At 48.4% G+C, this 27,122-nt stretch overlaps 1 protein-coding gene across 1 annotated transcript in view; it reads left to right on the forward strand.

The window, feature by feature from the left end:
• Positions 1-27,122, forward strand: part of CCNY (cyclin Y) — a 124,947-nt gene that overhangs the window by 68,629 nt on the left and 29,196 nt on the right. The window contains exon 2 of the mRNA XM_047755128.1: positions 21,792-21,866. Coding sequence (XP_047611084.1) covers positions 21,792-21,866 — 75 coding nt within the window. The remainder of the gene's footprint in view (positions 1-21,791; positions 21,867-27,122) is intronic.

Below are 27,122 nucleotides of genomic sequence, written 5' to 3' on the forward strand. Positions count from 1 at the left end.
GTCTAACAGAAGAAATTTCATATAGGAACTTAGTTCTGATTTCCAAGGGCCATAATTATAAAATGGCCTTAGAAAAAGCGCTGTTCCATAAAATCCCATACTTTGAAAGACGGGCTTTGTGCTCTGTCTGCTCCTGTAGAAAGTGTCATGGTTCGGGGGCGGGGGCTCTCCAGCAGGCACAGGTGTCGGGCCCCTTCCTTCTGCTCACAGCCTGCTTTGCCCCATGTTGCAGAATGGAGTCATTGTGCCTGGGGAACAAGTCGGCTTTTAGACTATTGTTAGCGGAGGAGCAGAAACAGTCTTTTTTGAAATGACTTTCACTTTGGAAGGGACGGTGACAGGAAGAACGAGAGCTTCCCCAGATGTTATGTGTTCGTAGCCTTAGGTGATTACACAGAGTGTCTTTTCCTGCGTGTCTGCGTTGTATGGTCTTGTTTTCTTAATTTTAGTGCTCTGTGAATATGACTTTAGCTTAGAAATTAGGCTTTTTAAATGGAAAAAGCAGTAGGTTATTAGCATAAGCTTGATAAGAATTTGTCTGTTGTATCTCATTTTAAAAAGTAGCTGCCTTTAATAAAGTTAATTTTGGTTAATGACTCACTGTAAAATTAAAGAGAAAGAAAATGTTTCTCTGGAAAACAAACTTGGCTTTGGGTTTAAGATACTGAGGAAAACACCCAAATTTATAAAAGACTATATGAAAGGGAAAGTTTCCATTTATAGTTTTAGAGAGAAAAGTTTTTAAATGGTGAACCAGTAATAAAGAAAGAAGGTTTTAAATAATAGTTTAAGAATTCCCTGCTGGCTCAGTGGGTTAAGGATCTGGCATTGTCGCTGCTGTGGCACAGGTTTGATCCCTGGCCCAGGACCTTCTGTGTGCTGTGGCCACAGCCAGAAATAAGAAATAAAGTAAATAATAGTTTAAAAGTCTAAATAAAGCGATATGAAAGTGTACCTGGGCATAACCCATGGGCTGGGAAGGTCAGTTAGCCTCCGTGACCAGCACTTAAACGACCAGTTCCATGACAGCAGTGAGCATCCGAGTCATCACCCCTGGTCTGTGGGGGCACGTGCTAGGCTGGGGCCTTTGCAGCCCTTGAGGCGAGGGCCTGCTGCCCGGCAAGGGTTCCCAGTGCTCCGTTGTTGAAACGGCGCTCGTGCTCAGAGAGAACCAAGAATTTGGATGTCAGAGGCTAGACGTCAGATGAGCCGTTCCAGTCAGGGGCCGAGGAAACGTAGAGGAAGGAGCACCCTCTGAGGTCTCCGAGCAAAGGCACTAGGTCAGAGGGTGTGCGCACAGGGGAGCTGAGGCAGGCTTTCCAGGCCAGGGCCGCTGTGCGTGCAACCCCGAGGCCGTTGTCAGTCTAGGGCCGGGCACACTGTGCTGCTGGCTGCCTGTTTTATAAGTAAAGTCTCAGTTGGACCCAGGCCGCACGCATCCTTTATGTCTTGTCTCGAGCTTCCTTTGCTCTGTGGAGAATTTTGCTCTGGAACCTCACTGTCACGTGGAAACCAACTCCTTTCCTCCCCCGCCCAGCCCTGTCCACCCCCAGCTGCCGTCTCTCTCCCTGATCGTGTGCGTTCTCTGTGTGTTCTCTGTGTGTGTGTGTGTTCTATGGCTGACCGTTCTGTCTGTGTGTACCTTTAGGTTAAATGCTGCTGGGATGAGAAATGACAGGCAGACTGTGCCCCTCCTTCTGAGACTGCAGAGTCAGTTTGTATGGGACCAGCAGCAGTAGTGGGATTGGTCCTTCTTAAACCAAACATAACCTTGCTTATCTGGAATGAACCCCTATTCCTGTTCATTGGTACATAGATTAAACCTTGACCTGTTTCATGTTGTCTCCCCATTTCTCGGTCTGACGTTCCTACCAACTCTCTTTGCTTTCCATCTAAGGGACTGCTGACGTTTCCATCATTTTGGAAAAAATTTCTGTGTTGTTTGGGAATGGATATTTAATGGTAAGATTTAAAATTGTATGGCATTAGTATACTTAAAAAGGGAAGCATTATCATTCTCTCCATTTTGAATGTGTAAGATAAATGTGCCCACAAAAAAAACTGGAGAAAAGTTAAGAAAAACAAGTGAGAGGAGAAAGCTCCTGTGCTCACTTTATGCAGAAGAAGTACCGTGAACATTTATGTGTAGTTTCTTCTAGTACTTGTAAAAGCTGGATGCATTCAAAAGAAAATCCATGATCCGGCGTTGTGGTTGCGGTGGCACAGGGTCAGTGCCTGGCCTGGGAACTTCCGCCAGCCGTGGGTGTGGCCAGAGAGAGATCTCAGATAAAACAAGACCACTACCACCAAAACAAACCCAAACCTGAATTAGATAGAATTGTGGTGACTGTGTACAAAATTTTGTATCTTCCTTTTTATTTAGCGTTATGGAAAGAAGTATATGCCCAATTACAAATGTGTTAAGCTTTTAATAAACATTTATTACTTTTAATAGCCACAAAATTTTCCGTATCGTAAATTAGCCTACTAGTTATTCAGTCCCTTATAACTGGACGTTCAGGTTATTTACAGGTTTCTTTTTCCTATTAAAAGTAATATGGTAATAGCCATCTTTGGGCATAAAGCCTTGTCTGCACGTGAGATCATCTCAGTAGGTACAATTCCATGATTGGAATGAATGACTTCAGGTTTCAGATGACAGTTTGCAAAATGAAAAGGTGCATGATGCTATTATTTTAATTTGCAAAAGCCACTTAATGGATATCTTAATTGAGCAGCATTTGGCTGCTTATTTTTTAATTCTTCTAAATTACTTTTTTCTCTTGTGACTAGACTTTTTAAAAGATTTTAATCAGGTAAAAGAAAATCTGATGTATTTAAGGCTCTTTGTAGTTGGGTATTCTAATAATAACCATATTGGTGTTTTATTGATATACTTGTGACTTTCCAATTTTTTTTTTTTTTTTACTGTGACCTATAGTAAGAAAATGCATTTTACATCTGAATCCAAGTCTGTATCTTCTATTCCCAAACACCCATGAAGCAGTAATGTATTACATATTGTTCGTTATATTCTAAACTTTTCTGTTTTATCTCATTTTCTGAAAAAGTCGAGTCACAGTCCTCTAAATTGATTTTGTATCCTCCTAAAAGGTCCTACCTGCAGTCTGAAAAACGCTGTACTACATGATTACCCAACAGATAGTGAATTCAGTGGAGTGCCTGATTTTTTGTGGCGGGGGAGGGATTGCCTTGAATTTTTCTGTGTGGGTAGGAATCCTGCCTTCTCTTCCCTGGCAGCGTCTAAGACTTAAGTGTTGTGCCCAAGGACACGTAGCTGTTGGGGGTCCAGCAGGAACGGAGGCAGCCTGGGTTACTCCCGAGTTCTGCAGTCTCTCCACCTGCACACAGGTGCCACCCAGCACCGGGCAGCCCCATTAGGTGTGGGTTTACTGAAAGACCATTGACCCTGACTGGACAGTGAGGCCTGCCCTGGAGCAGAAGCAAACCAGGCAGAAACTTAGCTTTCACTCGAGTTTGCTCCCTGAGAGACTGGGGGACCCTGATCACAGATGGAGATGGAGGGGGTCAGACGCTGAAGCAAGGCCTCAGCCTGTAGAGGACAATGTCATGACACCCTGGAGGCGGGTCTGGCTGCCTCTCCCGGCCCCTCACAACCTTGCCCTTTGCCTGCGGCCAGTTGAAGGTTTGCTGTGCACCCCACACCTGGGTTTCTGCTGAGATTAGAGGCAGCCCACTGAGCACTTAAAAAAAATGCAATGAGTTTTATTATATTTATCGTTGTACAACCATCATCACAACCTAATTTTAGAACATTTTCATCCCAGACCCCCCAGTCCATCCCTCCCTTCCCAACCTTGTCTCTTTTGATAACTGTAAGTTTTCTGACGTCTGTGAGTCCATTTCTGTTCTGCAGATAAGTTCATTGTATCTTTTTAATGGATTCCACATGTAAGTGATAGCATATGATAGCATATGATCTCACTATCTAACTTCACTTAGAATGATAATTTCTAGGTCCATCCATGTTGCTGCAAATGATGGTATTTCATTCCTTTTTATGACCAACTAATATTCCTTTGTGCATATGTAGCACATCTTATTTATCCACTCCTCTGTCGATGGACGTGTCTTGGCTATTGTATATAGTGCGGCAGGGAACATTGAGATACATGTATCTTTTTTAGTCATGGTTTTCTTGGGATAGATGCCCAGGAGTGGGATTGCTGGATCATATGGTAATTGTTTTTAGTTTTTTGAGGAATTGCCATACTGTTTTCCATAGTGGTTGCACCAATTTACAGTCCCTCCAAAAGTGTAATAGGGTTCCTTTTTCTCCACACCCTCTCTAGCACTTACTGTTTGCAGACTTTTTGATGATGGCCATTCTGGCCGGTGTAAGGCAGTAGTACCTCATAGTAGTTTTGATTTGCATTTCTCTGATAATTAGTGATGTCGAACGTCTTTTCACACGGTTTTTGGCTGTCTCTGTTTAGATCTTCTGCGCATTTTTTGGCGGGTTTGTTTGTTTTTGGTATCGAGCTGCAGGAGGTGTTTATATGTTTTGGAGATTAATCCCTTGTAAACGGCTTCATTTGCAAAGATTTTCTCCCATTCTGTGGGTTGTCTTTTTGTTTTGTTTAGGGTTTCCTTTGCTGTGCAAAAATTTTTAAGCTTAATTAGGTCTCATTTGTTCATTTTTGTTTTTATTGTCATCACTCTAGGAGGTGGATCTGAGAAAATAGTGCTGTCGTTTATGTCAGAGAGTATTTGGTCTGTGTTTTCCTCTAAGAGTTTTATAGTATCTGGTCTTGCATTTAGATCTTTAATCCATTTTGAGTTTATTTTTGTGTGTGGTGTTAGAGAGTGTTCTAATTTCATTCTTTTACACGTAGCTCTCCAGTTTTCCCAATACCACTTCCTGAAGGGACTGTTTTTTCCACTGAGCATTTTGAGGAGGAAGCTGGCAGCGATTTATACAAAACCTTACCTCACTCTCACTTGTCAGAAGGATGATGTGGGTGACCATTTTTACCTGAGGCTTTCAGGGGGGGCCTGGTGGTGTAACTGCAGATTCTCCCCTTCCGTTGGATACGATAACCCCTAAGTCGCCTGGACGTTCTAATTCTGGAAGAAAATGCCTCTTCCCCCACCAGATGGAAGCATCATTGAAATCAAAGCTAATCACTGGTAATATTTTTCTCTTTGCAAAGGGAAGTTCATTGTATCATGCAAGCAAGTGACATTTCCTATTTTTAACGAAGTTACACTGGCTGAAATTTAAAAACAAAAAGCAGGGCTATATTGTTGATCATGGGTTTCTTAGAATGCAAAGAAAAATATGGCCTTAAAAATCAAATTTCACCAAACCTGGTGGATTGCAGGAGGAAAAAATGGAATAAATGGGGCATTCTCCCCTCTTCTCATGACCAGGAGCCTGCCTGAGGGCTGCTCCCACCATGCTCCTCATGAGGGCGCCACTGAGCAGGTGCAGAGAGAGGCCCAGCCCTTTGCAGCGTTCTTACTGGCTCCCCCTCCCTCTGGCTTTGGCATGTTTTATTGAACACTTCTTACTAGATTAAGAAACCGGGGAACCCAAGTGACCTTACAGACCCCAGTAAAATCCACCTTTTATAGTTGCCATGACTGTTTTCATGGCAGACCAGGTCCTTGGCTGCATTTCCTCCACATCTCAGTGTCTCGGGTTTTGCAGAGGAATACGGGTTGTTGTGTGCTCTGGTGTGTGTGTGCTCAGGGTTGTAAAGTTGCCCTCACCATGTGCCAGACAGTTCTGGAGGGAGGACTTGTGCATTCTGCTCCCCGTCTCTGCAGCCTGCACCAGGGCCTGATTGCAGCAGCACTGAGCACTCAGATGGAACAAAAGAGTTAGGACTGAGTTGCTTTTGTGCTGGACTAATTGCCTTGTTATTGATTCAACTTTAGAAATGAAATGGATTGTTTAAACATTTTTGTTTCTGTGATTGTTCTAATTCAGGTTTTATTAAACTGGGCAGCGGATCTGTGATGGCGCAATTTTGAGGCACGTTTGCTTGGATCTTCCAGTGTGGCTTTTCTGCATGCATATCTTGTCCAGCCGGCTGCCTATTATCCATCCCTCTGAAGCTTGACAGACCTGATTAAATTCAGAAGGGCTCACTCTGCCTTGGCAGTTGCATCTTAGATTTTATCATTAGTTATGCAGCCCGTTTCATTGTGTCTGAGGTGACCCTCAGAGACCACAGAGTTCCCTTTCTTTCTGTTTCCCCCTAAATTGGATTGTTTGAAAGGCTGATTGTGGTTATTGATTGCGGTAGGAGGTAAATTCTAGATTTACGCTCTTTCTTCTTAAAATGTGAGTTATGTGTCAGGTCTGAAAGTGAGGAAAATACCAGTAGGTGAGGATCTCATTTGCAGACGTGACAATGAATTTGACTGCCAGGAATCACAGAAGTGTTCTGGAAGGACACAGGGACCGAGATAAGTTTTCAGATTCTGTGGGCTGGAAATGGCGCTGAGAGAGGTGGAGTCAGCCCTTCTCAGTCACCTGTTGTGTTGTGCCGCCCGATTCAGGTGGAGCCGGGCCTGTCCTCTCCCCCTGCCAGTCCTGGGGGTGCTGCACCTCGGGGCCCGCGTTCTGGTGTGGCCGACCCAACGGGTTTTCTCACGTGTAGGTTCCACTGTGTTTGCCCTGGATTATATGTTTTATTTTCCCGTCTTTGATATAATACCCGTTTCTAGTCTTACTTAGCTTTTCATTTGGTTCACTGAGTTTTTTAATCTGCTTTCAGATAATTTCGGACTTGCGTGGCCTGCATTTCCATTTTTAGAGCTTTCTGCTCCTGCTTTGGCTGGGACCCCTCATCCCCATGGCTGGCGGTGGCTGCCTTGCTTCAGGCTGGTGTGCTGCCCCTGACCCCTGTCGTCTCCTGGCGTCTGGGAGCCCCTGGTCGTTTTGTCCACAGGTCTCGGTTGCACATACTGCTGACTGATTTCTTCTTTGGGGTCGGGCAGAACTCTGCCTGGGGAGGCAGGGCCCTTAACGCCTTGAGTTTCTTCTGAAAGATGATGCACCTTGCTAGAAATCAATAGTAATTAGATCATAAAATATCTGTATTTCATCTTCATATGGGATCCTGCACTTTAGTTTTTACTCTCTTATAGGGAAATCATAAATGCTGAAGTATGAGTTGGATTTCCTCTAAAACTTTTCCACCTGTTGTTTTTGCTATCCTTTTTTCCCTCTTTCTCTTTTTTTATTTTTTATTTTTGTTGGGGTAGATAAAGAGTAGGACATGATGTTTGTGTGTTCTTTGTTTAAAAAGAAATTGGAAGCAGTACCTTCCTCCCTAAGGGGGAGGGTAGTATTTTGTGCCTCCCTAGGGGGTCGTTTCTGTGTTCATGTCCTTGACTGCTGTAAAGGGAGCAGCTCCGGCAGTGTCCCTGTGCCCGAGGGCCCCAGCTGGTACACTTGGAGCTGTGGGTTCCCGGGCTGCACACCTACAGTTGGTTACTTTGGTGCAACAGCGCTTTGCGCTTCTCTTTCACGGATGAAGTGGATCTTGGCTTTCCCCTACTGTCAGTTTGTTGGAATTTTCTTTCTTGAGTTTGTTGCAGCTCATATAGATTTATAAAAGATTCTGCATTGTGAGGGTCCACCATGGGAGAGGCATTTCACTGACTGCCTTAGACCTTCGTTCCTCCTGCGGGTGGTCGAGCCGGAGGTCCCCCCCCCCCTGCTCAGAGAGCACATTCTGGTTGGGGGCCAGCCTGCAGCCCCCAGGTGGGCAGCGACCAGAGCCCAGAGACCGTCCTGGAGTCTGTGTCCCAGGGCCACTCAAGGGAGTCCACTCTGGCGGAAAGGGACTCTGCCCAGGCACTTTCCCCGGGGCACCCCTCACAACCCCTCTTTGCATCCTAGTCTAAGCAGGAAGTAGTTTCCTTTCTGGGCCCTGAGGGCTGAGAGGCAGGCGGTGGAGAGTGATGATGACCCACCATAGGGAGGGAGGCAGAGTCCAGCCCGAGAAGCAGAAGCCGCTTCAGCCACCTCGCGACCTCTATGCCAGGCTGCTTAGAGAGACCAGATTCTGTGTAGTCTCTCATATATACATTTTTAAATTTGTATTCTTATTGTTAAGATAAAGGTTTGGGCCTACGAGAGAGTAGAATCAGATGGCGTTTGCTAGATGAGACCCCTTGACGGGATCTGTGGAGATGTGTGCCCAGTTCGAGGGGCTGAGGGCAGAGGCTGGCCCCAGGCTGGACCACGGGATCTTGGGTTTTTTCGAGTTTGTGTGAAAGAGGACGTGTGGAGGAGGCATGTTTTGTTAGCCCAAACGGAGGGCTGGCCCCTGGAAATGAAGGCAGGCAGGAAAGCTATCGAGCCGTCTGCCCTGGAAGCTCTGGGTTGGCTGCTGGTGGCACAGGGGGGCAGCAGGGGGAGGGCGCTGGGTGATGGATGCCCTTCACCCCCGACACCTGCACCATGAGGCCAGGGACCGCCTGTGCCCGCGGGTCTGAGATGCGGGGCTGTCTGGGCGCTCCTGGCAGGAGGGACCCCTCACCAGGCACCTCCCTGCAGGGAGCCCCAGGGAAGGCAGAAGAGAGAGTGATGGCTTTGGCCTCCCTGAGGGTTATTTTCTGTATCCTCCATTATGTTCCGATTAGGGATTTGACGGCAGTGGATACAGAAAAGCCAATCCCGTTGGTCAGCTGGGAGTTTCTGTACCTAAAGTGAAGGTGTGGGGTCTTTGGGGAGATGGAGGTTCAGGGCTTCTCCCTGACTTCTTTTGCTGGAAGACTTTAAGCCAGGGCTCTGCATTATTGAATCTTACAGAAGGAAGGACCCAAGACGTTTTGGTGATAGGATTCTAAAGAGACATAAGCTAGGGGATGAGAATGAATGTTGAAACCAGGCAGCAGCACATTAGAGAGGAGGAAGGATCATGAAGCTAGGAGGTGACATTTGGAGCCAGTGATGTCATTTACTAGACGAATAACACGGCTGTGAACCGGAAGAGTTCGCTTGTTAAACGCGCAGTTGGCCTTCCGTGTCTGTGACTTTGTATCTGTGACCGTGGGGGCGACCGACGGTGGGCCCTGAGCATCTGTGGATTTTGGTATCTGTGAGGGTCCTGGAATCTGTCCCCTGTGGTTCCTGGGGGACAACTGTGTATGTCAGGCAGAGCTTCTAAAATGATTTGTTAAAATAGCTTAAAAGCTGTTTAAATCTGGCAGCACCTCCTTACCTTGGAGAGGAAAGAAAAGGCAGCAAAGTCAGAAGCTCCTTCGGGAGTTGGTGGGGGTCAGCCACCGAAGACGAAACGTTTCGGAGCCTAGAACGTCTGCCCTCGTCTGCTGGAAATGAGCAGCGGGAAGGTCGACCTGCGAGGTCGGTGCCTGCTCCCGACCTCTTCCTCCCTGATCGTCAACTAAGGAAATAGATGGGCAGCAGAGGCGGAGGAGGCCCGGGGTAGGTGGGCACAGGACAGGGGACGGTGAGTGGCCGAGGACCTTGGGCACAGCCGCAGTGTGGGGGCCTGTGCTGGTTAATAGGCCACCGTCTCCCTGCAGGTGTGTCACCCGCCTGGGGTCTTCCCTCCCTCCTCTCTGAGCCGCCCTCTGTCCTCGAGATCCCCCGTCCTCACTCACAGTGAGGACCAAGTCCATCCGCTTCGCCCCGCCACGGTCCTTCCCACCTGGGTTGTGGCCGCAGCCCACGTCCTCCTCTGGTGCGTTTCCCCCGCTCCCCGTGTGCAGCCGTGGTTCTTCTCCGGTGTGTGTTTGATCACCTCCCTCCTCTCTCAGTAACTCCTGGGGCCCTTGAGATAAGGTGCTGACTCTCCTCTGAGCCTGTAGACTCCTGCGGAGTCGACATGTCTTTTAAAGGCCTGGCGTGCTCTTTTCTGTTTTGTTGTGAACTTTCTGCTTTGAGTGCCCTTCCTCTCCCCTCCAGCCTGGCCAGCCGACCTTCCCTTGCGGCCACCCCCGCTCTCCTTGCGCTCTCCACGGCACTGCCCCTTGCCCAGCACCTGTCACTGCCCTGACCTTTCCACTCCCCCATCCCCAGATGCAAGTGCCCGAGGCCCGGCTCTTCCCATCGTGCTTCTTGCAGGCAGTGCCTACATGGAGCCCATTCTCCATGAGTATTTGTTGACTGTTGAATTAAATACTCTTGGGGACTCAGATATCTCTCATGGCTTTCAGGGTGTCATTTTGGACTCCTTTGGGTTGTCTGCCATTGCCGATTTTGTCATGATTGCCCATACCAGACCCAGTTACTTGCCTGATGTTAAAATACCAGTGCTCCAAGGGGTGCTTTTCCCGTTCCAGTGATGGTGCTAATTCATGCCTCTCAGGAGAGGCCGGTTGCTAGGAGATTCTCTCTTTTTGAATTAATATACATATGAGTTAATGGCTGGTCCTTGCCAGTTTTTTCTTTTTCCTTTTCTCTCCTTTTCTATTTTTCTTAAATTTAAAATTTTTTTTTTATTTTTTGGCCTCGGCATGCGGAAGTTCCTGGGCCAGAGAAAGTTGCTGAAAAGAGTTACTTCACCTGACCCTTCTTTTCTGTGTTTCTGTTGCTGAGAATGTTGGTTAATTATTGTGGAGTGTGTAGACTTTGCGCTCATGGTTCCTGTTCTCAGCTGGTACTGATTCAAAGGAAAGGGGACCCCACTCTGCCTTGATGTGGGCCCTGAATCCTGTTGGCTCTATAGCCTGCACTGTCTCTGATCTTCACAGACCAGGGGCTTGTCAGAGTGTCACCGTCATCCTTATTTTATCGAGACCCAGAGAGGTAATGTGATTTGCTCAAGTGGCCAAGCAGAAACCATAATTCAATCTCGTTGACAGTTGTGCATTTTTAATCTTGTTCTCCGCTGGACCTTGAATACTGCAACACATGCTTCTTAATCTGACACCAGGGCAAACCAAGCATTGTCCAGTTAATTTAGCCGATGCCTGATTTTTCTCCTTTTTCTGAATTTAAGCCTGTCACTGCACCTTTAAAGTTTTTTCAGTGGATGTCCTTCTAAACTTAACCGCCAGCAGTCAGGTTTGAGTTGTCAAAGCACCCGTGGCTTGTACCTCATTGTTCACAGGACAGCTTCTTGCTCTGGCCCTTGCGGCCTTGCAGTCTGGCCTGGATCTGCCTCTGCTGCTTTCCTTCCGCTTGTCTTGCTGAGCTGTCTGACCTGCCATGTCTGTCTCCTAGCTGTCCCCTAAGAAACTGTTTTTTCTGTTCACACTGAGCCTTGGCCCATCCTCTTCCTTCTGACTGGAACGTGCCCCTCTCTGCACAGTTTCCTCCAAATATACAGATGGCCAACAAGCACATGAAAACGTGTTCAACTTCACCAATTATTAGAGAAACGCAAATCAGAACTACTGTGAGATACCACCTCACACCTGTCAGAGTGGCCATCATTAGTGAGTCCACAAATAACAAATGCTGGAGGGGGTGTGGAGAAAAGGGAACCCTCCTGCATTGTTGGTGTGAATGTAAATTGGTACAACCACCATGGAAGACAGTATGGAGGTGCCTCAGAAAACTAAATATAGAACTCCCATATGACCCAGCAGTCCCACTCTTGGGCATATATCTGGACAAAACCTTCCATAAAAAAGATACATGGACCTGCATGTTCAATGCAGCACTGTTCACGATAGCCAAGATGTGGAAACAACCTAAATGTCCATCGACAGATGAATAGATTAAGAAGATGTGGTATATATACACAATGGAATATTCCTCAGCCCTAAAGAAGAACAAAATAATGCCACTTGCAGCAACATGGATGCAACTGGAGATTCTCACACTAAGTGAAGTAAGTCAGAAAGAGAAAAACAAATACCGTATGATATCACTTATATCTGGAATCTAATATACTACACAGACTTGTGGTTGCCGAGGGGGAGGGAGTGGGATGGACTCCCACTGGGGTTAGTAGATGCATACTATTGCATTTGGAGTGGATAAGCAATGCGATCCTGCTGTGTAGCATCAGGAACTGTATCTAGTCACTTAGGATGGAACATGATGGAGGATAATGTGAGAAAGAGAATATATATATACACACACACAGACATACATGTATGACTGGGTCCCTTTGCTGTACAGTGGAAAATTGACAGAACACTGTAAACCAACTATAATGGAAAAATAAAAATCATTAAAAAAAAAAAATCCTTCTCTCAGGCCCACAACCTCTCCTCTGTTCTAGGAAGTCTGCCCTACCCCTAAAGCCTGGAGCACTTCCGCCAGTGTCACCTGTCCTCGTGCATCCTGCACGGCTCAGGGATTATTTGTGGAAACGTGTGTGCACTGTGTGTGGGTAGGAGCCCCTCCATGGTGGGGCCTGGGGTCTGAAACACCTCTGTGTGGATGCATGTGTCTGGCTCAGGACCCGGGAGGCGTGTGCCCGACCTTCGCATTCACTCACGGTCTGCACATGGAAAGCGGTGGTTATATCGAGAGAAGGATGCTGGATGGGGGTGTGTACTCAGCTGGGTGGGAGTGGCAGTTGGGCTTGAGGCGGCAGCAGGAATGCACCGCCCTGCGAGGGCACACCTGGCAGGGTGCTCTGGCAAGCCAGGAAACACTGAAAGGATGCTGCGTGGGGCAGCAGGGCCGGCCCTGCAGGGGAGCCACAGTGGATACAAGTTGGAAGAGAGGCTTTTCTAAACGTCTGGAACTCTCAAACGCCTATAATCTCAACAAAAACTGAATCAGAAATATGAACCCCAATGACGGAGGCTGGGCCTGGAAGGAGGAATGTCTTCCAGCCCCGGTAACTGGTGAGTGCTGGTCTGCCTGGAGCTTTACTCTACTCTGCATGCGACAAGGGGCTGACACCACATTGGTCACGTGCTGGTGAGATCCCTGGGTGCCTGGCAGAAGTCACTGAGAACCGCTCTGGAGAAGCCTGCCTGTCTGCCCGCCTGCCGCCCCCACCCCCCGGCTGATGCCCTCGAAGGACAGGCTCACCACCCCAAAGAGCAAGACCCCAGGAGGAAACGATGAACGTACAAGCAAGAGTCAGGAGAAGCAACAAACGAAAAGACTGGGCCCTGGAGAACTTGTGAGAATAGCGCTGGCCAGAGATCATACAGTACATTTGTGCACAATTTCACGTGCTGATTAAACACATATAATAAATTACAACATAAGGTTAAAAAGAGGAAGGGAGTTGAGGGAAAAAGCCCTGTGTGTGTGTGCTCGTGTCATAGATGTGTACCTCTGTGTACACACACATACATTCTAGACATAAAAGACACAGTCGCTGAAATCTAAAACTCAACAGGTGGTTAAATGGCAGATGAGACACACCTGGAAACAGAAGTGGGCCCTAAAGAACACCTGTGAGGACATCCCTGCGGAGGGACAGCATCAGGAACGAAGGAGTCCACACACTCAGGCCTCCGCACAAACCCTTTTAACCTGATAAAGGCCACCTGCCAAAGCCCTACGGCGCCCCCACACTTGCTGGGTAAATATCAGGTGCACCCACTCTCCTGAGGTCAAAGAGGAGGCTGGGATCCTGCTACCTGCAATTCAACACTGTACGAAATGAAAGGGGTGGGTGGGGTTAGAAACAAAATTGCTATCTGCATATAAATGACTGGTTAGAAAATACAAGGGGCTTTACAAATCTACTGGAAGGCCGAGGGTGCGGCTCTAAAAAAGACAAAAAAAAAAACCCCCCGAAGGTGTTGGTTCACACCTATTCCACTGGCTTATATCCTGTCCTACAGAACATCCAAATAAGGCCTCAAGCCAAGACGTTATAAGTACAGAGGATAGAATTAGTCGTCATGCCAGGATAATAGGTGTGAACCAAGACCTGCCGTCACCTTGGATGAAACCCGAGACCCTGCTATAGAGCTGTGCAGCCCTGCTCTGCGGGAGCCTCACCTCTCTCTTTGGTTAGGGCCTTGAGCCATTTCCCTTGCCACACTCTCTAGAATTTTAAGTGAGTGTTTTTTTTTGTCTTTTTTTTTTTGTCTTTTTTTTTTTGTCTTTTTTAGAGCCGCACCCTCGGCATTCTCAGGCTAGGGGTCCAATTGGAGCTTGTAGCAATGCGGGATCCGAGCTGTGTCTGCGACCTACACCACAGCTCATGGCAACACCAGATCCTTAACCCACTGAGTGGGGCCAGGGATCGAACCCGCGTCCTCAAGAATACTAGTCGGATTCATTTCTGCTGAGCCATGATGGGAACTCCGGAGGTCTTGTGTTTTATCTCACATTTCCAAGTGCTTGTCGTGTGAGAGCTTTTAGGTTACCTAGTCGGCTGTATTGGGGGAACACTCTGTCTTTAGTCTTAGTGCTCAGATCTTTCTGTCCTTTGGCTCATCGTAACAGGATATTTGAAAGAGATCTTGGAGAGACTGGAGAGAGAGGGCAGGGGTGGGAAAGAGGAAACTTATAGGGAGAGAGAGGGAGGGAGGGAGACTGAGAGCCAGGTTGGAAGGAGGAAGATGGAGAGACGGACAGAGACCACGTGAATGGGGTCAGGTGTGTAGGAGACACACACGGAGACATGCATGTCCTGGCCCAGACTCGGCTGCACAGAGGTGTGCACCCGTGGATGAGCACACACGGATCAAAATGGAAAGTGAAAATAGAAAATCACCAAATCTGAGTGTGTGAGCGTAATTGTGAAGAATAAACTTGAAGTCAGCAGGGGTAGAAAAGATGGCTTTGGAATTAACCAGAATTGCAGAAACAGCAGTTTGCTGCCACAGCAACAGCAACAGAGGTTGTTAAAAAATAGGGGTGCTGATGGCGGCTGCTGCAATCGGGGCCTGCCTGTTGGCAGCTGCCTGGAGCAGAGCAGTGAGGCCAAGCCCTGGATTTTGGTCTCATTGGCACGAATGAATGGAGATAATCACTCATTCTCAGGCAGTGGGTCAGCAGTAACTAAAGAATAAAAGTAAACCAATCTGATTTCAAATTAACAGGCTTAGAGTTCCTGCTGTGGAGCAGTGGGTAAGAATCCGACTGCAGCAGCTCAGCTCGGGTCACTATGAAGGTACAGGTTCGATTCGTGGCCCAGCACAGTGGGTTAAAGGATCCGGTGTTGCCACGAAATGAACAGGTTTTATTTCTCGATTTATCATCATTGCCTTGCAGCTCCTAGTCACACTTAGCAGTCTGACAACCTAAAATTGAAGTTCCAAGTTAGAGATTATGACCACGTCAAATATTTGTCTACAGGTAGGAAACAGACCAGATGGAATCATCTAAGATTAAGTTTGGGGTTGTTAGCTAACCCCAGTTGGCCTTCAAATCTAAGTTGACTGCCTGCCGTGGAGTTCTGCTATCAAGGATCACAGGATCCTCGAACCTTTGGGGCTCTGCTCACTGATGTTGTCTACGCTGACAGGAGCAAGCAGCTCATCTTTTGGATGATTTGTTAGAACAATGATCAGCCTGGGGCAGGGCAGTGTGGAGAGTGGAGGTGGGAGGTGGGAAGTTTCTTTATTGGGGAACTGTCTTCCACGTTTCCTCTGCTCTCCAGCTTACAACCAGCACAGTCGCCTCGCTGCACTGTTCTTTTTTCCTTTTCACTAGTTTTCCGGGCCAGCAGTGATGGATAATAGCTCCCACTGATCTTAGGCATTTCATTAAATTAATTAGTTTATTTATTTAATGGCTGCACCCATGGCATATGGAAGTTCTTGGGCCAGGGATCGAATCTGAGCCGCAGCTGTGACCTCCACCACGGCTGCAGCCACGCTGGATCCTTTAGCCCACTGCGCCAGTCTTAGGCACATTTCATCACATGGATCTTTCATAGCATTGGCGCCAGTTTAAAAGTTGAGATGAACAGTGTCGTGACATTTGTGGAAAGGACAGAAGGATATTAGGTTTTGTGGGGTGGAACACAGTCATCCCTTGGTATCTGCTGAGAATTGGTTTCACAATCCATGGACGCTCGAGTCCCTTCTGTAAAATTCTGTAGTGTTTGCTCATAACCTGCCACATCTTCCTGTGTGCTTTAAATCATCTCTAAATGATTTAGGATACCCGATAAAAATGTTATGTAAGTACTTACCTGTGTGTGGCAAATTCAAGTTTTGCTCCTTGGAACTTTCTGGAATTTTTTTTCCCAAATACTTTTGACCGAAGATTGGGTGAACCTCTGGGTGCAGACCCCGCAGGTGTGGAGCATGCCGTTTGATTTATGTTCAGTTTTGAGTAAAGGGGTCCTGTCCCCGCCTGTACTCAGCTGACGCCTGGACTGAAAGCAGCGGGACCGAGTGCTCTTAGCATGAACGCTCTATTTTAATTTGACATGTATCTTAGTAAGTCTCATCATCATAAAGAAGCAGTGATTCAAAACAGCTTCCTAAGCATTGGGTTGAAGTCATCGCTTTTCCTAAGACTGCCTTTTCTCTTTGAAGGACCCCCCCCACCCCCGCCCCGCACGCCTCGGAGGCTAGCTTAGCTTGTCGTGATGGATGGTCTTGTCATTGGAAGAGGCAGGAGGACATCTGTCACCTGCAGGGAACAGTGCAATTGCGACCATGAGTTTCCAGCCAGGACTCCGTAGAGAGCGGAGACTGGGAAACTGGGGTTTAACACATCTCAACTGTCTCCAGGTTTGATGTATGGGTTCTGAGAGTTTTATGTCTCCAGCACGGAGCCGGGTGCCGTGGATACCGGGGTGTTGCAGTACCCTAAAATTTTAATAGCTTTGTTTATGGGGCTCCTGTTTTGTGGTGGGAGCCCTGCTTGTTGCTTTATGTACATAAATCTGTTTTCATAGCACACGTTCTGGTGAGGTGGTACACGCCTGCTGTGTAGCCGAGGCAATGAACCTAGAATTGGGTAGCCATTTGCCCGAGGCCATAAAACGAGCAGAGATGAATTCACATCTAGGTTTTTCACCTATAAAAATGTGTTATTTTTCCTCTACCGCTTGAGCTTCTCTTTGGGGAACGAATGATTCCTGGAACTCGAGGGTGGTCAGCGTTCAGCTTCCACGCGTGGGTCATAGACTGTGTAGCGTACTCTTGAGGCTCTTCTGCTCCTACCGTTTCCATTACTGCTGCTTCCACCTCCAGCACAGGAGGATGCGCGTGTAAAGGAGGGACTTGGTCTCTTTTGTTCAGATCTCTGTCTTCAGAACGCGGCCGAAGCTGGTTTGCCGACTGAGTGAAAAGTAAGGCCGGTTGGACCATATCAGGGCACCTCGGAGATCGCTCGCTCGCCCGCCCCACCTCAGTGGAACCGGGAGGGCGTCTCTGTCATCGAGAGAACATCAGAGCCATTATGAAGTCATCTGATTACGTGTTTTTTTTGTCTCACCGTTAACTGACTGTAGGCCTTTGAAACTCAGGAGGGCCTTCTGACGCCCGTGAAGTAGCTCGTGTGGAGACCAGGAAGGGCAAAGACGCAGACACGGGCCCCAGCCCAGAGGAGTCTTCCCGAACCCGGTGTACAGTTCCATTTAACCAAATTCGACTGAAGACTCTTGCCAGGAAAAAAACATAACAAAACACTGTAAAGTTTGGACTCTCAAAGAGTTGAGTGCCTCGTGTCAGCTGTTTGGTTTGAAGTGCCCTGATCCCTCTCACAGGATTTGGTCAGCCACTCCTTTCCTCCTTGTTCATAGCGGGTCCTGTGCTCTAACGGGGACTAAATTGTAAGTTCCCATGCGCTGAAGGGCTCTGACCTTCCCTGCCCAGCTGTTGGTCCCCCCCGTGTATCACCAGCCCGCTCACCCCTGTGGGCTTTTTTGGGGATGGGGCCTCACTCTTCAGGAAGGGTCAAATGACACCTAAATGGGAGTTCCTGTTGTGGCTCAGTGGGTTAAGGATCCGGCATTGCTGTGAACTGTGGCTGTGCTGTAGGCTGCAGCTGCAGCTCCAGTCCGACCCCTGGACCGGGAACTTCCGTATGCTGCAGGGGTGGCCATAAAAAGAAAAAAAAAAGACAGGGAAATGGCACCCAGCCCAGTAAATATTTATATTTTATCAGGTGTTAATTCTAGGTGGGTGGGCACTTGGTGGGGAGTGATGGGGCAGGTGGGAGCTGGGCCCCGGGGAGTCCGGGAGGGGCTGGGGGGTGCTCGCCGTGGGGTGGCCTGGGAGGATTATGTGGTAACTTTGAACAGGCGGTGCACTCTCCGTTAGAACTGACTGTAGCTGGGCGCTTAGCTGTCTTTAGCAAGGAAGTTTATTTAGCCTATAATCTCTTAATTTTAAGCTTAATGGTCCGAGCATTTCTTCTTTTTAATTCTTGCAGTTCAGAGACTTCCCCGAGCCAGTGCGGACGCCTTGGGCGGGGGTGGGGGGTCCCTCCCGTCTTGACTGGAGGGTGTAAGTTTGCCTGGCTGTCCGAATGCTGTCTTTTCCCATTTCTTGTGCCGCCACCGCCCGCGCAGTTGGCAGTCCCTGGCCGAGGTGCACGCTGTGGTTAAATTTCCTTTTCCTGATCTGGGGCTGCCCTGCGGACCTTTGGCAGCGCCTGGCGGCTCCCTGACCCTTTGTTCTGTGCCTTGAGCTAAGCCGGCCTTCCGGGAAGGGGCTCAGGTCACTCTGTCCTCAGGCCTGTCCCCAGGGCGGTCGCCTCCCAGCACCCCCCCCCCCCCCCCCCCCCCCCCGCACCGACCCGCCGCCGGCCTGGAGTGTTCTGCGCAGCTGGCGCTGTGGAATGCGGCTCTGCTTAGGAAATGCACACCAGCGTGCGGGAAATCCTTTCGAAGTAATGTCCTGGCGGCTCATGAGACGTCGCCCCCCAGGTGTGACCATTCTGATGTGCTTTCACGTTGCCTCGAGCTGAGGATCTTTTTCTCAGCAGCACCGTGTTGCCTTGTGTCCAGAAACAAGTCTTTATTTTTCTCTGTGGGAAACTTCTGGTTATCTCATCCAGGATCTAAATTCTAAAACTTAGTTCTCCCAGGGAGAACTTGGGAGCCAGCTTTGGGGGCTTCTGGAATTTCCTCTGCATCAGCCTCCTTCCTGTCTCAGGCGCCAGTCTTTTGGGGGCACTTGGAACCCAAGGCAGAGTCTGGCCTCGCAGGGATGTGGGGGAGCTCTGGCCTCTGGCCCTCTTACCACCCGCTACACTCTTGGCTCTTGGCCCTGCTTGCCTCAGCCCTGATCCTGAAGCCTCCTCTGCGCGCTTCGTGACTTGCTCTGTGTCACTGAATGGGTAGAAATGACACCTGGCCTGTCACCCATGCAGGAAACCACCTGGGCGTAAGTGAGTGTTCTGATCAGGCCATGCCCTGTGACCTGGCTGGAAAGGAGCCCGCTTGGTACAGGGAGCCCTGAGCTCAGTCCCCATGGAGAGGAGCCGTTATCCTCCCCTCTGCCCTGCGGCCCCCTTTATACCAGGCAGGGCCCAGTGGCAGGACGAGGGTGGGGACATTCATTGTGGTGGCTGCGTGCCAGTCTCCTGACTTCTGGGAGAGCTCCGGCCCCCTCCTGGGAACACCAGCCTGTGCTGAAGAAAGAGTCCAGCTACCCAGAGGGTAATAAAATAAAGGCTCAAATCATTTCAGAAGTTTAAAAAGCAAACTAACAACAGTATGCACAAGGCAGAGAATTTAGGAGACACAGGGAAGCAAAACAAAACATTGCTCAGTTGCATTATTCAAAGGTAACCTAATATTGGTGTCTGTTCTTTTTTTGTACCTTCTGTGCCTACCTGTACTTTCCCCCAAAATGCCATCTCACTGCTTCCTTCACCTCATGACATGGTGTGTCTGTTTCCCTGCGAATGAAGTATTCTCCACGTGGTTTTTGAGGGGGGCATCGCATGTGCTGGCATTTGCTCTCACAGAAGAAGCCCCTCCGGATCTGTGACGGTCCCTTCTGAGCAGTTTGGGGGCGCAGGGTCCTAATCTCCGGTACCGGGGCTGCTGCGTGGGTGGGTAGCGGGCACTCTTCACAGCGGGATCACAGTGCCCCGAGGAACGAGGAACGGCAGCCTTGGGTTATTTTGGTTCCACTCTTGGCTCCAAGCAGAAAAACTTGACACTTTTTGCTTATGTTGTTCTGCAAACCCCTACTGATGATTTGAATAATAAAGCGGGTCTGAAAGAAGACGAGTCGGGGGTGTTAGGGGAACAAAAGTAAGGATGTGTGGAGCTGACCACAGACAGCAGAGATTTAACCTTTGAATAGCAAGATCCTAGTTGAGCAGGAAACCCTGCTCTTTTTCACCAGAAACTTCTGGCCTGACTTTAGCTGGTTCAAGTGGAAGCAAGTTTGAACCATTAAGTATTTCTTTTTTCTCTCTTTCTGCTTCCATCAAACTCCCTTAATGCCTTCAACCACTACCTCTAACTTTAATGCTTGTAACAGAAGAAGGACCAGATAGTTGAACTAGCATTTAAGGTTCAGTAGATGTTTCTTTCATCCCACCCCCAAGAGGTCAGCAGCTGTCTTCCAGTGAGCCGTTGAGCCACCATCATCCAGGCTGTAGGAAGAGGTGAGGCCTCTGAGTCTGCGACAGCCCTCAAGTGTTGCCTCCAGGGAACATGTGACCATCTTGTGTTTTCTTTCCTTTTGTCTTTGACCGGGTTAAACCAGGATAGAGGAGTTCCCTAGTGGCTCAGTGGGTTAAGGATCTGGCATTGTCACTGGTGTGCTCTAGTCACTGATGTGGCGTGGGTTTGATCCATAGCCCGGGAATTTCTGCATTCCCACCCCCCCCCCAGCCCCGGAAAAAAAAGAAGGAAAAAACAAACCAAGGATAGATACCATCTGTTTTTATTGGTGTTGATTAGATGTCTTTGCAACTTTTTCGAGATACTGGAACGCAAAATACGTCATTCTGATGCTGGAAGCTGATTTGAAGGTCATTCTGACTATTAATTTTGAGCTTATATCTTCCTTCTTCTAATTTAATTATTTTGTTTTGTTTAACCATTCTTTCCAATGGAATTTTTTTTTTTAATTAGAAAAACTCTTCTACGGTGGTTCTGATTGTTTAGAGCCTGTAGCCCTTGGAGGCTGTTCTAAGGCAGGATCACAAAGCCACATGCCAGTGGGGGAGGAAGGGGTGGGTCCTGAGGAGGTGCCCCCAGGAGTGTCAGGATAGGGAGCAGAGGTGAGGACTGGGCATGGGGTCTTAGGTCCCACAAGTTGTGACCCTTGGGGTGGAGCCTGGTGTTACCATATAATCTGATTTCTCAAGAGAAGCTGGAGATAGAGATTTTGCGCTTTGTGATAAGTGTTTGAAATGTGAAAATCGTTATATATTAGCTTAAACTTTTACAAAAGGAAAGACTGTGTGGATCAGACAGATCACATCCATGGTCCAGATTATGCCCACAGATGGCCAATTTGAGTCTTTGTTCTAAAGGATTAATTTTTGCCTTTTCAGAAAAGAACAGTCGTCATTAAGCAGAGTGTGTGGATGCCGATTTGGCTGAGATATCTTATTTTAATCACCTTTAACAAGCAAATACCGCTCACATATCTGTAGATTTAGATGAGTCAGTTGTAGCACATAACTCTCCTTAATTACCTGTTAGAACTTTGTCCTGCTGTTGTGTAGTTTCTTGGGTGCAGAGCAGACTTGCAAAAAGAAAATGGAGTTTTCAGCTAATGGATCTCCAGCCGAGTGTATGACTTTTTTTTTTTTTTTTTTTAATGTATGACTTTCTCAAGTTTCTAAATAGCAGTGTTCTCAGTTGAATCTAGAACAATCTACTAACATAATAACTATTGGATTTTTCCAGGATCCTTGAATGTATTGGCAATTGAAGGTTGAAAAAATTGAAAATCTTGACTCCCTTTAGTTACTAGATGGATATTCATGTATTTTCTTTTTCCTTCTTTTTTTAAAGATTTGAACATGGAATTCAATCCTTCAGACCATCCTCGGGCCAGCACAATATTCCTCAGTAAATCGCAGACGGATGGTGGGTAGCTAATGTATTTGTCTGTCTGTCTGTCTGTCTGTCTCCCTCGCTCCCCCCACCCTCTCCCTTCCTTATGTTGATAGTAGCCTCAGTCTTGACTTTCCACCAGATGTGATTCTCAGGAGAAAAACAGAATCCCCTCACTGACCCCGGAAGGTATTATTGACAGTGATCTCCTTGCGGTTTCTTTATTTTGTAGCAAGTTATAGAATTTACTGTTTGAGGCAACTGTCCTTATTTTGCCAATGAGCTGGATTAGTTCTAGGTAGTTTCTAACCTGAGAGTCAGAAATTTTCCTTTAAAGAGTTGGTATTTGTATAAGTTCTCTCAAATCAAAAGTATTAGATAGTATGTAAAAGAAATCAAAATAGAACCCTTAATAAAAGCACCGTCCTCTCCGTTGTGTCATCTGAGCTCTGAGTTGAACCTGTGCACCAGGGGTAGATGTTTTCTTTCTGCCAGGCCTCTGCTAACAGGGTTTCTCCGCAGCCTTTGTGGTCCCACGTGTGTGGACTTTCTCCTGCGGGTTTTTCCCTCTTCAGCCCTTGGCTCGTACCACTGTCCCCTGGGCTGAGACTGCAAAGGAGAGAGAAGACACACACTGAACAGTGACGCAGTCTTAGAAGACTGCTCAGTCGGATTCCAGGAGAAAAGAGCAGCAGGAGGCATTTGCTAGATGGTGACGAGGTGTTCTGTTACAGTGCCGCAGCCTTGCAGGATTCTGGCCCTGCCTCTTTTAGCAAATTGCTAAGCTCTGATTTTGCGAAGTTCGTAAATGGACCAGAAGATAAACATATCTAAGACAGTAGTTCATGTAATAAGAACTGATAACCCAGTTTATGGTTAGGAAACGACTTTGACCTGGTGTCACGCTGGTGTAATATTGGTGAGCTTTAATCAAGCAGGCAACTGATTTGATTGGAAAGAATGTGGCGCATTTATTAAACAAAAAGAAGTCTTTCCAAGGATAAGAATAAATTATCGCTGGCATCAAGTACTTGAATGTATTGGGTGAAAGCAAAACAAGACATTTTTTTCGTTCCCTTGGCCGGTCGGTGGGAGGTGGTTGGGAGGGTAGGACATGGCCGGGGCAGGAGAGCAGCAGCAGAGGGTTTGGGACAATGAAGAGTGAGAACCAAAAGCAGTTGTTTTACGCCTGATGACAGTGCTGTGAAAACAAGTTACATGTTTGGCATACTTGCAGATTTGGTTCCTGGTTCCTGCGCCCTGCGAATTCAGGGCACAGGGCAACATCTGTCAGAAAATGTTCTAGCTGGATTGGCACGGAATTGCATTAGGGCCTCTAACTGGATGACGCATATCTTGCTTGTCATGGGGAGGGGGTGTCGGATTCTCGGCCCTAACAGGAGCTCCGGGCCGGCCTCAGGGTCGCATACCTTCCCCTCTGCTCCACGCTCGTCTGTCCGGATCTTCAGCACCAGGGACTCTGATCCTCTGGTTTTTGCTTATTTCTCCTTTAAACGCTGAGTCTTTCTGTTCAGTGTAAACCTGCTTGAGTCGTTCCGGTTAAAAGCAAGAAAAGGAGAAACAGCCGACCCCGTCTCCGGTTCTGCTGCGGGGGAGCTCCTGTACCATCTCCTCCTCTCGTCATTTGCTGTCCCCCCGGGCTCTTCCTCCCGCCACCTCTGTTTCGTGACATGGCCTCTGGTGGCTCCCGCTCTCATGTGGCACTGGCTCCTTGAAACGCCTGTTTTGGCTTCCTGTCTTCACACAGGCTCGTTTGCTGGAAACCAGTCCAATTAATTAAGGGGTTGCTCTATGGATAATTAAGTAGGTTTTTAAAATAGGTAAATCTAGTGACCGTAATGAGTCAATTCTTTGGTGAAGTGATTACAGGGAATTGGCTCTTTGGGAACGGCTCTTTCCTGAAGGTGCCTCTCGGACATGTCAGTTTCTCCGTGTATGCCTTGGTCTTTTTGAGGGTTCTGTGCTTTACCCCCTTACCTTTTTGGTCCGCATCCCATGCCTCCCAGTTTCCAAGCCTTCTGTAACGTGCAGCTGGATTTTGCTCTGCAGAGTTCTCAACCCCTCTATCCTGCAGGCTGCTGGACATCTGTTGCTTCCTCTGAACTCATTGTGGCCCAGACAGAACTTAGTACCCAGGGTTCACCTCCTGCCTTCCTGCCCTGTCCTCTCCCGGGGCCTCTCCCCTGCGGTCCCCTCCCACCTCAGCTCTGAGCTGCTCCGGTCCTGCAAGGCTCATCCCCCTCCCTGTCTATGTGCCCTGCTCCCCGTCCAGGCCAGCCCATGTCGGCCCCGGAGGACACGTGTTCCCCGATCCCCCACCCTTCTGCCTTCCCACCGACACGTTTCCCCAACTGGAACATCTCTGAGATCGACAGGCAGTGGCTTGTCACTATCAATCAGCAGTATTTTTGTCTTTTGTCTTTTGACGGTCGCACCGGAGGCATATGAAAGTTCCCAGGCTAGGTGTCCAATCAGAGCTACAGATGCCGGCCTACGCCAGAGCCACAGCAACGCCAGATCCAAACCATGTCTGCAGCCTACACCACAGCTCACAGCAACGCCAGATCCTTAACCCACTGAGCGGGGCCAGGGGTCAAACCCGCATCCTCATGGTTCCTAGTCGGATTCATTTCTGCTGTGCCACGACGGGAACTCCAGTGGTATTTTTTTCTTAATGGTAGATAGAAAAAAGATGTACTGTAACACCAGTGGCACTAAAGTCAATGCAATTTGCATATTTGTCTATTGTGAAGGTGAATTTTTTGTTTGTTTGTTTGTTTGGTTTGTAAATGAACCAGTGGGTCTATTGACGCACCAAATTCCATCTTGCTGTAGGATAAGGACTGTGCCGAGCACAGAGACTAGCATGCAGAAGAAACTTGAAAAGACCGATGGATGAATGGGGTCATGAGAGAGTGGAGGCAGGGAGCATGGTCCAGCCTGGGGCAGGCCAAGGCCCTGTGGCACTCTCCCCGATGAGAGGCTTTCTCTTTTGGTCTGAGACATTACTTTCATCCTTAAAAAGGGACGCATCCATTATTTGGGCACAGGGGTGTAGGTCTTGTAGGGCCAGGGAATGTACTGGGCCTTCCCTACACTGCAGGTGCTTCCCGGGTCTGAACCTGAGGCGCCGGTCCTGCCCACGGACAGCTCTCTCACCTCTGCTGCCATGTCTTAAGCTGCACGAGGTGGGGTGGGTGCAGGGTCTCTTGGCCGTGCTCAGCCCCCTAAGTTAAATGGACAACGGAGGCCTTTGGTGGCCCTTGTGCCCCACTTTTCTCGGCAGCTTCACCTGGTCCAGTGTCTGATCTCTTGGGCCTCCCGTCTGGATAAGGCTGCCTGTGGAGAACACACTCAGCCGGTCAGACAGACCCAGAATGTCAGTTCTGCTCAGTCTGCCCTTCCTGTATCCTCTCTCCTGACCTGTGCTTCCTCCAGATTTGTCTGTCGTCAGAAAGTTGCTCAGTGGGCGCAGCCCCGAGCAAAGGCTCAGGTGTGCTACACCTGGCCGCGAGTGGGGCCTGCGGCCCCGCCTCCTCTGCTGCGCTTGCTGCTCGGCAGCGCCCTCTGCTGGCTGTGGGCACAAGAAACTCTAACCGTGGAACTGTCCTAAGTTAGCCCCCCTTCCGGAGCCACCTTTTCCCTCTTTCCCCAGCTTCCTATGTTTATACCAGCCTCATGCCGTTGATATTTTGGGTCAGCTGCCCTGTGACATCTGGGGAGGCAGCAGGATTTCATCTGGGTCAGTCACCACTGGGGACGATGAACGCCTTGGCAAGAGTTCCTGAAGAGAGTGATGGTTAAAAGCCCCAGAATCCCCTGTGGGGCGGCAGGCTGAGCCCCACCCCGTCTGTGTGGTCCCTGTGCCCTCCTGGGCTCTCATCCGGGAGATGAGATTGTTGGGAAGATGGGTGGCAGCTGTTGGGCTCTGAGCACAGACCCTGCAGCAGCAGGAGTCCTCAGTGCCTGCACTCCATCCTCGCGGGGCGGGCTCTTCTCTGCCCAGTAAGGTGGGGTCTCCTCTCTGACCTGCTCTCTGCCATCTTCTTAGGTCGTCACTGGGTCTGGCTGGGGAGAGAAGTGGACACTGCAGAGGGTGGTCTCTGGGCCCTGCTGTGCCCCCACCCATCTTTCCATCCATGTTTCCTTGATACAGACAGACCGACCCTCTCATCCCATTAAGAGTGGCCTCCGTACACCTTGGAAGCAAACTGCAACGAGGTCACGTCTGAAACGGGAGCAGCCAGCATTGGGGAGCAGCCGTTATAGAGGTGTACACAGCCTAGTGCCTCTCCCCAAACCACCATGTGCCATGCTAGATTGCTGGAGGGCAACTAGTTGTAGGTTAACTGCAGTGACTATAATTATAAACCTTTGGAGACAGTGATTTAGACAATATAGTATAAGTCATAAATGGATGTGATTCATTTATGCTTGTAATAGCAATGGAAGAAATTGTCTAAAAATGAAAACTCATATCAAAATCCATCCCCCAAATTAAAGCATCTCAAGGGGGAAATATTGTAATACATATGACAGAGGATTCCTACCTTTATGTATTACAGAATTGTTATACAACCAGTGAAAGTGCTCACACACCAGAGAAATGGGCTCTACCTCTGTGGGCATGTTTATGTTCGGGCCCATGATATATATTTGCACATGTTTCTATGAAAATGTATTTGCAAGAGCACACAGAAGCATTCATGGAGGGAAGCTTCGCCTTGAGGGTACACACTGCAGTATTGACAGTGGTTATCTCTGAGTCATTAAGGTATGGGTTTTTTGGTTTATGTTTCTCTGTATTTTGCAAATTTAAATTCGTATTTGCACTTTCTTCTTCTTCTACTCTGTATTTTCCAGTTTTTGTACAGTAAGTATGTGTTTCTTTTACAGTCAGAAATAAGTTTTTTGAAGGAATTCACTGTGTTTAAGTTGATGTGCTTCGGAGGAGATCCTTTGGCCTCGATGTTCTCCAGGGCAAACCAGGCCCCTGAGATTGGTCGGCAGTTATTAGATGGATTCTTGAGCTCTGAGTGGTTTTTTCCTTACGCACTTACCTGCCGCTGCCTCCTTCTTGCCCCTGGAATTTTTTCCTTTCTACGACTGACCTGCCCTGGACATCGGTGCAGGTTTTCCTCTCTTTTCACTGTTGTGTCATCTGCCTTGCGTAGATCTCACTCTGGATGTGCACACTGTCCTCCTCCTCTGTGCCTGGGTTTAGAAGTAAGTGCAGACCCAGGTCAGTTCAGAGTCTGGGGAGAAGCT

This window comes from Phacochoerus africanus, chromosome 12 (assembly GCF_016906955.1).
Source record: "Phacochoerus africanus isolate WHEZ1 chromosome 12, ROS_Pafr_v1, whole genome shotgun sequence".
In the NCBI taxonomy this organism is placed as follows: domain Eukaryota; kingdom Metazoa; phylum Chordata; class Mammalia; order Artiodactyla; family Suidae; genus Phacochoerus; species Phacochoerus africanus.